We start from the raw sequence: 14463 nt of genomic DNA on the forward strand, positions 1-14463 counted from the left end.
GAAAGCGAACCCTCTCGGTGGCGACCGCGCGCTGGATGGAAAACGCAGCTCGCCGCGGGGCCCGGGTGGGATTCGGCGATCTCTCTCGCCCCCGCCCCCGCCCCGGTTCGATGCCCACCGGGGCGCGCGACCGACTCGGCAGGGCACCCGGTGGTGGCTCGTGATGTGCCGCACGAAACCGCGCTTCGGTCATGCGCGTCTGCCACGGAAACGTCCCGGGGAGGGAGATCGCGGCGCGGCGTTGGCTGCTGCCGATTTCTGACGCTTACGCGTTCCCTTTCCTGGCGTGCCGTGCCGTCACGGATTCACCGTACCGTACCGGGTGGTGAAAGCGCTGATGGTATCCGCCTAGCTCATGAGCGAATTGCCGTGCGCTTCATGGAATTTCTCACGCACCTGCACGTTCAAGCGCTGCTACTATACGTACGTACAAAGGACGATCTGCTTAAGTCTCGTAAGCAAACATTGACTCGTTGATTCGTTGAACGGCCAGATCCACGCACCGATCGTGCTGAGCCCGGAGACACCGGGAAATATATTTTCCTTTCCCGCTGTGGCCAACATCATCATTTTCGTTCTCCTTTTTTTCCTTCTTTTGGGCCGCACGCGATTGGTGCGCCCCTTTCGTGTACCGTGAACCGAAGATACTAAAGCTTCCCAGGTCAGGTTCGTTGAACCGGCCGGCCGACCGAGTAGGCGCCCATCTTGCTCTCGTGTCGTGAGAGCCATGGCCGCTGAAACGGGAACTGGATGCCCGCTCTCTGTGTTCATCTTTCCATCCTGCATCTAGAATCCGGAGCTGGCATATATGACTAGGGCGATCTTCCTTTTCTCACAGCTCCTTCTGTGCTGGTCGTGAATGCTTCGAGACGAGTTCCTGCGGTGCAATTTTCCCTTTCAGAATAGTCTCTTCAAGTTTAGCAGTAGTTCAGACTTCAGAGCCACTTACTAGATTCATTTCAGGGAGGTGAAAGGCTACAGGGTTTGAATTGATGACATTTTTGCATCGCGAGCATAACCTGAACGGAAAATTGGAGGTTCAAAGTTCAACATCAACAGTGGCACTGTCACACATCGAACGTTGTAGTGCACCAGTGCTCTGTATTACTTGCATTTATGCTGTTGTTATGGTACGGGCTGTCCTCACTAGAGCACTAAAGAAGAAATTTACGATGAACTTAATCCGGGAACGACGTCCTGGGAAGGCAATCAATACGACTGTCACTACTACTGGCCTCGCAGTAGGGTTTTGCAACGACAAAGGGACAATACTGAATAGAGTGTTACTGAATATCTGAATCTGAACCGAATTAGTAGTATCCCACACTAACCATTTGCATTGTGCCTGCATATGGCAGTATACTGGAGGAATTTTCACTCCGCAGAGTACACCTGATAGGCCTTTGGATAGTTCAGCCCTGTTAATTGAGTTCTGATGCTGTGCGACGGCACATATCAACTGAGCAGAATCGATTCAAGCACTGTAAATTGAGTTTGCCTCCCAAAAGGGTCAGATCAGCTTATCAGGAAGCCCCAGGTGGGCAAATTGAGCCACAAAAGTAGAAACACACGCGCTCGGAACGACACGTAAAAGAGAAGGCATACATAGTGCAGGATTTTTACTCCAACCAACAACGATCTAGCTTTGTTGATTTAATTCCAATTAATATGATAGTATAATCGCATTGCAAATTTAGATAAACGATTTATAATATGATATCATTTAAAATATACTAATAAAAATATTTACTCTAATCATCCGAGTATGTTATATCGATAGAGATAAAACTATTTTAAAATATAAATAGTTTCGTCTAGTATTTTTTTACGGATGGATTTATTCAGCATCTTAAAAAATATTTCTTAAAACTGAAGACGCCTTACAAATTATTCCCAAACGTTCTAAAAATCTGGATAGGCGTATCGGGATATCCATGAACAAGCCCACCCTTAGAAAAGAGAGAAGGCATTGACTTGCACAGAGACAGAGTCGTTCCTTTTAACAAAGTCCCGTGATGAGAGCGAGGGTGAGAAAAAGCATCAGCGCACCACCGCGGCGGCGGCCCGCATCCACCACTTTCTAACGTTCACGCACCTACGAGTAGTACTTGTTCGACACTTCTACTACTACTGGCAGCAGCACGGATTTGCCTAGGTACCTGACCATGTCAGTGGTGCACTGGTCAATGCCTGCCACATTTTTTTTTCTCAGAAAAGAATAGTTGGACTCTTCCAACCTTGTGAGCCGTGACCAAATGAACTTTTTACAGTTTTTTTCCTTCTTGGTTTATTATTCTCCCGTTGTATTTCAGGAGAAGCGAAATTTTGACATTTTCTGATAGAGTAGACGAGGTTGTGCAGGATAGAGCTGTAATCGGGAAACTGCATCCTAGAGAGAGACTGAAAACCACCATCCACAACAAAGAAACCAGATGAAAGTGCAAATACTAGAATAGTGCAGAAAAAGCCAGTCAGTCATGAGAGAGAAACTGTAAACTGAAAACAAGCAAGAAAATCTGTGAGAGAAAGAAATTGCTTTCTAGAGAGAGAAACAGAGAGCATCCACCAAGCCCCACGCCAACAGGCAACTATACATTCACCTCTAACCTCCCTCTTCTTATTCCCACTCCCTCTCCTCTCTTCACCGGTCCCCTCTCCATCTCCGTGAAACCAACGCCCAACACGCACACGAGAGATACCGCAATCCGCAATGGAAGTTGCTGCGGCCAAGCAACTCCCCATGGCGCGGGACCCCAACTCGCCGTCCTCCTCCACCTCCTCCTCCCCTCCCTCCTCCGCCGCCTCACCATCTCGCCAGCAGCCGCAGCCGTCGCCGAAGCCCGTGCCGCGCGTCATCGAGACCACGCCCTTCCCCACCACCTTCGTCCAGGCCGACACCGCCTCCTTCAAGCAGGTCGTCCAGATGCTCACCGGCGCCGACATGCCGCCACCCTCGTCCCAGAAGCCCGTCAAGAACCACCACCACGGTGGCAGCGGCCTCGCCGGCGGGCAATCAGGCGTGCCGTGCCGGCCCAAGAAGCCGGCTTTCAAGCTGTACGAGCGCCGGAGCGGCCTCAAGAACCTCAAGATGATCGCGCCGCTGGCGACAGCGGCGGCCGCGGCCGCGGGGGCGTCGTCGAGGAAGACGCCGGAGGTGCTGTCGCCGAGCGTGCTCGACTTCCCGTCCCTGGGGCTCGGGAGCCCCGTCACGCCGCTGGTGATCGACCCCTTCAACCGGTCGCCGGCGTCCGCGTCCCCGGGGGAGAAGGACGAAGCCGCCGAGCGCACGGCGATCGCGCGGAAGGGGTTCTTCCTGCACCCCTCCCCGAGGGGCGCCGACCCGCCGCGGCTTCTGCCGCTGTTCCCCGTCACGTCCCCCAGGATGGCCTCCGCCGGCGCCGCTGCGGCGCCGTCTTTCCAGTGATCAGGCTTTGCGCGCCGCGCTGCCGGAGTATTTTTAGTACCGTGAGATACTACTAGTTGTTTAACTCGTTCTTGGTGCGTGATGTAATTTTTGCTCATGTCCTGAGCGATCGCGAAGAAATAGAAAGAAGAATCACACTCTTGAGCTTCTTGTTCCGGTGCTCTGTTCTAATCCTGCCTAATTTAGGTCCTGTTTTTCCGCCATTGACACTGTTCATTTCTTTCGGTTACTACTTCGCAAAAAAAAACCTTTTTTAAGGGAAAAACAACGCAACGCGTCACTGATCTCGCTCCACTTCTTACGGTATCCTCGCTTCGGTTATGAATATTTATCGTTTTAATTAAGTATGATTAAAATCAATAATTCTTAAAATATTTAGTTTAGAAATATAAATATAACATTTATAGATTTATTTTTAAAAATACTTTTATATATTATATTATTACTAAATATTATAAAAATATTTTAATAAAAAATAATGATCAAAGTTACATGTCAAATATCATAAAAATCTAAAAAATTAAAAATGATATATATTTATAATTAAAAGGAGTATATTATAGAGCCAAGGCCAATTATGGTTTGGGATCCCATCAAATTCTTGCTGTTTTTAGACGTTTCCCTGTTCTAGCAGGCTGACACAAGAAGGGACCGTTAACTTTGATGTGACTACAAGCAGTATCCACAGGGATGAAGTTTCTGCAAAGTAACTGTAATTTTTGGAGCTGAAAAAGACACCGGTGGACACAAATGTTCTTAAAAGAGTTTACAGAATTACATGTTGTTTTTATAAGATGCGGTCTCTTATACATATTTTTAACTACTATTTTTTATTATAATATATTTATAAAATCTATTAAATTTAAGATATTATAAAAACATTTATTATGATAAATCTATACATATGATTTTTAATGTTTTCAAACTTAATATATTGAAAGGCACCCATATAAATGAAAAGGGTACCCGTATAACATGTATTTAAAATTTTGGTCAAATCGTTTTTTAAATAACATGTATTTAAAATGGAAGTTGTACCGATATAAATCAAAGGCTCAAAGCGTTGATCTGCGTCAGGAAATCACATTTCCACCTAGCACCATCAGGCAACAGCAGTTGGACGGTCCAGTTGACCATCTTGTCTTGGGAGGTGCGCTGCGCGCGGCCGGCTCGCGACCGATGGCTCATGGCCGGCACTCCAACCACCTGTCACTTTAGTGGAACAGTCGCTCGGCGGTGTGTGGAGACTCTTTTTTTTATATATATATATGGCCATGGTCTCTCTGAATTCTGATACACCAGTTTTTTTTAAAGAGATGGAGACTATTCCTGTAAGATTGAGGGCCGTGGGGCCCACTTGGTGGATCGTTTAGACGAGCTGTCCGGAGTAGAATGGACGCCAAGGAGAGTGGCAGGAATACGACCATCGAGTCCACACTTTCTCACACCTCGTTTTCGCTGGCTTCGCTTTCTTCTTCACCTCTTCCCCACCCTCCTTCCTTCTCTTCCCAACGACCCGTCACCACCGCAAGCGGAGCCCTCCTCTGCCATGGGGGCCGATTCGCAGTTTGCAATCGCCGGATGCAGACCTGCAGTGGCGGTAGCAGCTGGTAGACCGGCGGGCGTACTCCATCCTGTTTCATCTCGCTGCCCCGTGCATGACTGTATTATCATCGTCTCGATCTCCGTCTCAACTCATTCCTTTGGGCACATTAGGAGCGTCGTTTTCAGAAGGAACAGACGGGAAACTCCGCCTGGCTTTCACCGTTTCACGTTCGTGCTGGTCAGTCAATATGGTAAACTGGAAGCAGTGGAAGTTTCTGTAAACGTCTGAAGATGCTCGAGCTGCTTCTGTCGTTTCGAGCACTTGCTCGACCTATCTATCACCCATGGTAGACTATTTTTTTTTCTTCTTCCAGAATACATATAAGGACTAGGTAGCTATTGAGGGATGGTTTTTGCAGGCCCACAAGGAAAAGGACCAAAGGCCTTTGCCATCACCGTTTACTAACAGTTTATAATTATGATGAGTTTGATATGCTGTAGAACTCTTCGAAAATGTCGAAAGTACTTTTGCGGATGCTTGATACCACCGAAGTGTGTCTAGATGTCGGTATCAACGAAGTTATTGGTGGGCCTTCAAAGTTGACCGAATATCTTCGATGAGTTTTGCGAGGAGTCGACTGAAGTGAGGTTGAAGGTGTCGTCACGGGCGAAGCTCTCGTAGAACCTTCAAAGGCAAGGCGAAGATCATTGCATGGTGTTGTAAGAAAGACGACTGAGGGTATTCTAAAGGTGTCATCGGTTGTAGACCTCTGGAGTACGGTGGAGGTAAAACCAATACTGACAACCGAAGACATATAAAGATATTATTGTAAATAGTGCAGATATACTTAGAAATAATATCGCATACCCTTAAATATACTGTGAATGTAGCATTTAGATGGGTATAATTGTACATTATAACATAGAGAGATTAGGTATAACATATAAATAGGATGATATGGTAATATTAATTACATGACATAGTTTTTCATTCAGTGAGTGTTTCTCACCTTAGCCTTCTAACCGTTACAATGGTCCGAAGGCCTCTTCAGACTATTACGAGAGTTTCTAACGGTACCTTTACATTAAGACGAAGGAAGATACCTAAATTGCAGGCGGAGAGGACTAAAAACCCCCCACGTTAATTAGATTGTTAGTAACGTCTTAAGACTGTTCCTTTCGTAAGCCAGTCATTCAAGAAATCAGCCAGTAAGCTGAGTTTAAAGGTTAAGGTAGGTAAGATGTCTTGCCATCAACTCAGTCGAAACCACGTTGATTTCGTAGAAGTGAAGAGAGTTACATTTGCATCCATCTATTTGACTTTTGTACGCCATCTGCTTTTGTACAACTAGTCCATCAACACGTACGCTTGCACGGGCTAGAGATATTCTAGAAAATACATGATAATGAAAACTTGTAAAATACCTATGATTTAGAATTTAGATGTGACTGATGTACGTATATTAACTATATTTTCTTATTATATTCCTCTATTGAATCTGAATCTTTTGTAAAATTATTTTTCTTTTTTTCACGCTCATGATATTCATTAATATATGTGGTGCCATCCATAGTATAATATTTTATTTTATTTTTTAGTTTGTCTCTGAACTCTAGAGAAACCTAAATTAATATTTAGGTAAAAATCATATGAAACATTGCAAGACAACGGCATTTTGGATTCATTTTTGTTATAATGTTAGATGTGGGTAATTTAAAAACATGTATCTGGGTTCTTTTGGTTGGTTTTTTTATAATGAGATATGTGGAAAATTTAGAATTAGATATTGGGTACATGGGCAGACAGTTGCCTAGTAGCAAATCTGCCCCTGTTAGGGTACTTTGTGTTATTTTTTTTCATAATGGCGGAGGAGTGTAATTTAGAAATATATATTGGGGTACTTTGGGTTATTTTTTTTTATAATGACAAAGGTGAATAATTTAGAAACATGTTATATCTAATGTCTATTGTTATCAATGATGATTAGAGTCAATCAAATCAATTGTCAGTGTTTTACTTTTTTTTATAATTTTTACCCTTTTTTTCTATCACGTCACATGTGAGGATCAACCTCAAAGCTCTAGCAGGAGTCTCCAATTAGTAATAGTAAAATTGCACTACTTCTCTTGTCGCATTTGATCCATCGTCGTCATCGACTGTAAGTTTGTAATTCCTAGCTCCAGTGAATTTATAAGGAAATTACTCGATCGCAACTGGCTGGCTTCTTCATAGACAGTGACGCCCACGACGAGTCGACGATGGATCATAATCTCAGTCGAGAGATGACCAATGAATCCAAGGAGTGTTCCTCGTGTTTGGTTTGTTAGGCAAAATTCTGGACGTTCTTGTAGTGAACTGAAAGGTTAGCAAAGGCTGCACGCACGCCATGGACCAACGTCAGGAATAAAGATAAGGAAGGAATCCTGCTTACAATTATGATGATCTGATAGTGACATATACAGTGTGGAACTTGGATATTGGTTGCCAATCCAATGGCAATGCCAAGGCAATAATCTTGAAGGCTGCATTGGTGCCATTGACTTTGAGCTAGCCAGGGTTCAGCAACCGGGCTGGCATATAAAAAAGAATGCATCACCGCCAGCGAGCTCGTCGAAATATCAGGCGGCAGCTGATTATATCATCATATATGCTGGAAGGTCAAATTATTCTGCACGCGTACGTATAATATCAGATATGAATATGTGATCTTGGTACGGTCGCTCTGAATTGTTCAGTGATGCGTCAGGTGCAATGTACTAAGTCTTTATTGAATTGGTGTACAACTCGGAGGCAACTACGCACAGCCGAGATTATTTCAAAATCAGACGTACGGTGGTGTGGTATGCGTCTGTATTGAATTGGTGTGATATTTCAGAGTCAACTGAACATGGCAAAGATTATAAGTAGCAAATTCTGCGTTTAAATAAGTTTCTTCTTGTTTCGACAGCGGCCTGTCCGAAGAAGGTAAGCTCTTTCGTTTTTGTCACGTCGTTTTTTACCAGGGAAAATTGGCAGGCAATCACTACATCAATTGTCCAATGATCTTTAACCCTATGTTTTTTTGGGGGTAACTAATACTTCGAATCGGTCAAGTCTTCCTCGGGGAACATGGAGCAAGGCAATGCAAGTTTCGTATCCGACCAGCAATGAAAACAAAAACGTAAACGTCTGGTGCTTTGCCTTTCTAGTTCTCGGGAGCGTATATCGCAAGATCACTTTGAGCGTAATCTAGACCGTGAGTAGTCAATACGTTCACAACGATTCTCATCGTATCGAACTGGCAAGCAGTACGTCTCAATCAGCAAACTGTTTGCATTCTGAACTGCACGATTTAAAAAAGAAAAAGATAAAATAAATTATAGTTTCCGTGACAGACAACAGCTAAGAGAAACTTGCAAATATTGGAGGTCCTATCTATTCCCTCCGTCCAAAATGATATATTTTGATCTTGTAAGTATAAATGATATATTTTGTGAATAAACAATGGCCAAAGTTTAATTTTGAAAACCGAGCCGCAATAAAATACTTCTTGTATTCTTGGACGGAGAGAGTAGTCGTTAATCTTTCAGCTTCTATTCCTGCAGACAAACCAGCGTTAACTAAAGCAGTGCTGCTATTAATTGTCGAGTGCAAAACTGCAAATGGATCAGTTCTTCGTCAGTTGCAAACTACCAGCAGCTAGCTCCTCCATCAGTTTATCTACAGTCTACTGACTACTACCCAATAAAATTATAAATCACAGCTAGGATCAGACCAGACCAGACCAGATGAAATTCAGTAGCAGGTTGCATGGAAGGTGGAGGGAGCTTCCTGCCACGATCTTTGGCGTCTCCTCCGAGAGAAGTTGCAGGGAAGGTGACAACAGCTCCAGGGGTCGCATCAAGAAAACGTTCTGAGGAGACGCATGCATGTGTTCTTCTCACATGATTACCTGGACGGAGGTGTTCAGACTTCAGAACCTGCATCAAAGTGGTGAAGGCGAAGAACACTACTCGTTCAAAAAGAAAAGAATAAGCTGAATAGCCACCTGCAAATTCAGTCAGAGCCATAGTGGGGAAGACCAGCTTAGCCCATTAGAAAATGTACATGTGGTCTCATTCTGCCCAACATGCGGCCCATCACTGCGGCCTAGTACGAGAGCCCATATGTCGCACTGGCGCGCAGGCCACCTGCCAGTCAATTGATCGGGATGGCGCACATTTATCTCTTGGCCAAAGCGGGCTGGCACGCGACCCGCGCACACGGCTCAGCCCATCACACGTCCGTTCCGCGATTTTTTATTTTTATATTAAAAATTATAAATATATACGTCTATTTTGAAAAATTATAAATCTAAACTCTTGAAATTTATCAAAACGAACATATATATATTCACAATTTTTTAATTTAAAAAATATAAAATTTTCCGTCGCCTCTTGTTGCAAAACGCAACGCAAACGCGCGGCCCACACCACCCAAGGCTCAACTCCGGCGCGGGCTCCGTGAACCACCACGGCACCACCGCACATGGACCCATGCGCGCGAGGCGGGCGTCGTCAATGGGAAGGAGTCCGTCGCGAGCACGTGAGATGGAGCCGGCCGGTTTGTCGCGTAGCTGTTGGGTCAAACGCGCGAGGTCACTCGCGCCTCCCTGGCTGGCTGGCTGGCCGGGCCTCTCGCCGACGAGACGTGCCACTTGACGCCGGGAGGCCCACGACGGGCACGTACCAACAACGGGAGGCGCCCGACGCAACTCAATGAATAAAATATCGAGCGCATGTCCCGTTCGCCCACCAAACCCGGGTTGGGATCATCCGAACCATTTGATCCGGTACTGCCGAGAGCTGAGTAATGATTCATAATTATTACTACCTCCATTTTCATATATTTATAACTAGTTTTTTATTATAGCAATTTTAATCTTATATTTTTTCTATAAAAAATTTATAGATATCTAAAATTTTCGTATTATTAGGTTCATTGTTAAATATACTTCATTAATATTATATATTTTTAAGTATTTATAAATTTTTCGTAGAGAAAACGCAATGTTAAAATTATTACAGTAAAAAACTAGTGACAATTAAACGAAAATGGATGTTATAATTTAGATGTTCTATATATTTATTAATATGAATGATATTATAATTAAAATAACAATTTTTAAATAGTAAAGCATCAATTTATTAGCCCGGCTAACTAAGTCGTCGCAAATAATTTAGCGAGTATACAAAAGAGGCGGTGGGCCCCACATGGCTCTTCACCGTACAACCTGCACGTATACGTCCATACTTGCTTCTACGGACAACCGAAGAGGCGCATTTGCACGTGATCACGCGACGAGGATGTGCGTCTGCGCCCGGCGACGACTGACGAGGGAGGACTTCCCCATCTGGGCGACGACTGACGAGGGAGGACTTCCCCATCTGGCAAAGCGATCAAACAGCCCGGCTCCGAGTCCAACCCCCGCAATTCCATTCCCACCGCGCGGCGTCACCTCACCTGCCTCCCCCGTCCCCGTGCCCGTGCTATTTAAAAAAAACATCTCAACAGAGGAGCTATTTAATTCGGCTTATTCTGGCTTTGGCTTCTCGAAAGCCAGAGGCCGAACCAAAGCTGTTTGAGCTGCTTTGCTCTTGATTTGGCTCGCAGTACAGCGCTTGTTCTAGTTTCTCGGTTTGATTGGGAGGTATAATTCCTCGTATCATTTGGATTCCATTCGATTTGATTTGGGTATTGGTTGTTACTGCGTCACACACACACACACACACACACACACACACAGAGAGAGAGAGAGAGAGAGAGAGAGAGAGAGAGAGAGAGAGAGAGAGAGCGTGGAATGAGCTTTGAATCCCGGGCGGTAGCCGCCAGAAAAGATTGCGTCTGCTTGGGGCGACGCCTCATGCCCTCATGCTTTCCCTCTCTTGTGTGCTGTGACGGTCTCCGCATTCTCTTCTCACCGGCCACCTCCCCGGTTGCTCAAGCATGTACGACTCATTGTTTGGTCCACACTTCTTCCATCCCCGAACCAAACCGATTGCGCTGAGCGATTAGACTCTAGTTCTTTTTTTTCGGTGGAGAGCATGGTGAGCTCGCAAGGCGAAAGCGGCGATTTTTATGTTTCTTTCGTGTTCAGTTATATCGATTGATTTGGAGTGATTTCTTGTCTATTGATTGATTCAGGAGGAGGAGGAGGCAACTGACGGGCTCTGATTGGATGGCGCAGCAGATTGGGGCAGTCGAGCTTGAGGGATTTCGAGTCCCCCTGGAAGGGGTCAAATGCGGCGGCCGCTCAATGGTTTGTGTGGAGCTCTAGTGTCAGCCAGTGGCCTTGGCGCCTGCCTCATCTAGGTTCCTTTGATCCAATCCTTGTTGCAAATTGCTGTGTTCTTGGATCAATTTGACCTGATAAGATTTTGAGGAGATGGATGAGGAGGACTACTCGTGGGTGCGGCGCACCAGGTTCTCGCACTCCGTCGTCAGGTCCAGCTCCGGCAGGGAGCAGTATGGTGCGTTCGTTGATCAGTTCAGTCGCGGCACTGCACTGAAGCAAAATGGGTTCGATTCAGGGCGCAAACTTCCTCGTCAGAATTTACAAACCATGGAGAAAGGTGCCGCGATCTCGGACTCGGCAAGGCCGTCGATTCCGCGGGCGAGATCGGCAGTTTCTCAGTCAGAACGGAACCTGAAGCATACGTATTCGGATGATCAACTGAACCAAGAGAGGAGAACTAGTGATCGCTCATTGCAAGAAGCATCGGTGAAGCAGGATCGGAAAGGGAACAGCCTCAGCTTGGACATTCCCCAGCTGCATGTGGTCCGGAAACCCAAGGATGAGGGCTCAGACGCGCTGGAATTCTCTTTCCACTCCGAGGAGCAGAGCTTGCAGCTGCAGAGAGTGTGCTCTAGCCCAGCTCCTTTCATTTTGCAGGATTCAACAGCGCCAATTGATGATTCAAGAGTGCGAAGTGCATCTGTTAAGATCATCGGAGAGCGGCAGGGGCAAGAGCCGAAGCCGAAGCCTAAGCGGAGAGCTAAATCCCCTATCCCCACGCGTGTCATCTCCGACGTGTTCAAGGAGGCGAAGGCTGCCACCAAGAGGTTCTCCAGTCCGCAGCGGCAGAGGAAGTCCAGCTCTCCACGGTCACCGGATGTCAGCCCCCCATTCGGCTTCGCTTCGCTGAGAACACCGAGCAAACTGAAGAATACTAGGAGGGCCTCCTCATGGCCAACAAGGAACCTTGACAGTGGATCGGCAAAGATTGCTGCACTGGAGATCCTTGAGAGATGGACGGTCGACCGCTCGCAGTTGCTTATCGGCTATAGATTTGCGTCTGGGGCGTATAGTCGTTTGTTCCATGGGATCTACCAGGAGCGGCCTGTTGCTGTGAAGTTTATCAGGCAGCCTAACGAGGGTGAGGATGAAGAGTTGTCTGCTCGGCTTGAGAGGCAGTTCACTGCCGAAGTTACCCTTCTTGCAAGGCTCCAACATCGTAATGTGATTAAGGTAACGACATGAATTTCCATGTAACATTTTTGTTTTGATGCTTACCCTCTGCACTGGCTTGGCAGTGAATTAGTGCCTGTTTCTTTCGTAAATGCAATCCCAATAATTGCTTCCTTTGCTTGGCAGTGAATTAGTGCCTTTTCTTTTCGTAAATGCCATTGCGATAGTTGATTCTTCGTTGTGAGTTATGCTTGTCTATCCGTTCATGGAACAAATCCAATATCCATATATAGTACTAGGACCTTCCTATTTTATGGTTGTTGAGTCAGTATGAAGCACACCTGAAATAATTAACAGGCACAACATGCATCAGCATTACATTGTATTGGCGCATCATTAGAAGAGCAATCATGTGAGCCATAACACTTTTCTGTTTCTTTTTGTTGTACAAACATGATTTTTTTTTCTGCCACTAGATCTTGATTGTTTTTCCCAGAGGAATAAGGAGTACGCTTTGTACAATGCAAGCATCTTCCCGTAGATATAAGTATATTAGAGGAATATTCTTGTCGATTGGTTGACTTTGACTCGTTTGTCCAACACTCCAACTACTCCTATTCAGTTTAATCATGGTTGTCATATTTGAGAGATCAAAAAACAAGGTTGTCATATTTGTCAATCATATGGCATACGGAGGTAGAGAATGTTGATTTGCATGTTTCCTCAAATTATTTCAGAAAAAGTAAGCCAAAACATTTTCAGTGCTTGCAATCAGAATATCTAACAAAGGCAGAAGCAAAATTTCAGTGCATTGCTTCTATAGATATCTTCCAACATATTACAACAAAAGCTATTTTTAAATTCATTTCCATTGTTTTGTTTAGCTTGTTGGAGCCTGTAATTGTCCACCGGCATTTTGTGTCATCACCGAGTTCCTCTCTGGGGGTTCCTTGAGGGCTTTCTTACGCAAGCTGGAGCGTAAAACTCTACCCTTGGAGAAGGTCATTTCTATTGCTCTGGATATCGCGCGTGGCCTAGAATACATTCACTTGCAAGGAGTTGTTCACCGTGATGTGAAATCCGAGAACATTTTATTTGATGGAGAATTCTGTGCAAAGATCGTTGATTTTGGAGTAGCTTGTGAAGAAGCATACTGCAATGTATTAGAGGATGACCCGGGTACTTATAGATGGATGGCACCAGAGATGTATAAGCACAAGCCATATGGTCGGAAGGTTGATGTTTATAGCTTTGGACTTCTCTTGTGGGAATTGGTCACCGGTTCAATCCCTTATGAAGATATGACTCCGCTCCAAGCAGCATTTGCAGTTGTTAATAAGGTGTGTGCTCTTCTAACGCCACATCTTCCCTATAAAGGTTACATCAATTTTTTTTTCATATATATAGCGTGGAGTTCCTCTGTAAGAACTAAGAAACAATCAGTTCACTCTTTGCTATTTTAGACTTTATTTAGCTTGTGATGTCCCAGTTTGATATCCATCCCTGCTTCTCTTGTTTTGATGAACTGTTTGGAAAGGAAAATGACAAATATTAGTTCCCATTTCAGAACTTGAGGCCGGTTATTCCTTCGACCTGCCCGGTACCATTACGACTTCTGATCTCACAATGTTGGTCCTGCCAACCTGAGAAGAGGCCTGAGTTTCGGCAGATAGTCCAAATCCTTGAAAATCTTAAGATAGTTCTTGACAGAGATGGAACATTTGACAAGATCCCAAGCTCCATCCGCCAGGCCCAGGAATGCAACGATCAGAACAAGAAGAAGCTTGCCAACTGGATCCAGAAGCTCTCATACAGTCAACCTGATTTCTCCGGACCGCCACCACCAAAGTTATTGTAATTTTGTGTCTTGTTCTTTTCAATAGTGAGTTATCCGGTAGATAGCAACTCTGTAAATTGAATTTTTCTTCTTTTTATTTTTCTGTTGAGAGATCAGAAGTTTCTTCGTGGTATATACTCGACATACAGTACAGTCATTTTTAGGGAACAATTGATTGGCTAGCTTAACATATTTTGTCTTGATGATACTGTTTTTAGGGAATTGTCTTA

At 45.0% G+C, this 14463-nt stretch overlaps 2 protein-coding genes across 2 annotated transcripts; both read left to right on the forward strand.

Moving 5' to 3' along the window:
- The first annotated feature begins 2598 nt into the window (after window positions 1-2598).
- Window positions 2599-3595, forward strand: LOC133885858 (VQ motif-containing protein 4-like). Its single transcript, XM_062325622.1, has one exon. It carries the CDS (start codon window positions 2711-2713, stop codon window positions 3422-3424), a length of 714 nt encoding a protein of 237 aa, XP_062181606.1. The 5' UTR covers window positions 2599-2710; the 3' UTR covers window positions 3425-3595.
- Window positions 3596-10789: 7194 nt separating this feature from the next.
- Window positions 10790-14423, forward strand: LOC133885528 (uncharacterized). The gene is made up of 4 exons (XM_062325256.1): window positions 10790-11035; window positions 11133-12456; window positions 13281-13736; window positions 13964-14423. Exons 2-4 carry the CDS (start codon window positions 11374-11376, stop codon window positions 14252-14254), a joined length of 1830 nt encoding a protein of 609 aa, XP_062181240.1. The 5' UTR covers window positions 10790-11035; window positions 11133-11373; the 3' UTR covers window positions 14255-14423.
- The last annotated feature ends 40 nt before the right edge of the window (window positions 14424-14463 follow it).

The sequence above is a fragment of the Phragmites australis genome, chromosome 11, assembly GCF_958298935.1.
Source record: "Phragmites australis chromosome 11, lpPhrAust1.1, whole genome shotgun sequence".
NCBI lineage: Eukaryota > Viridiplantae > Streptophyta > Magnoliopsida > Poales > Poaceae > Phragmites > Phragmites australis.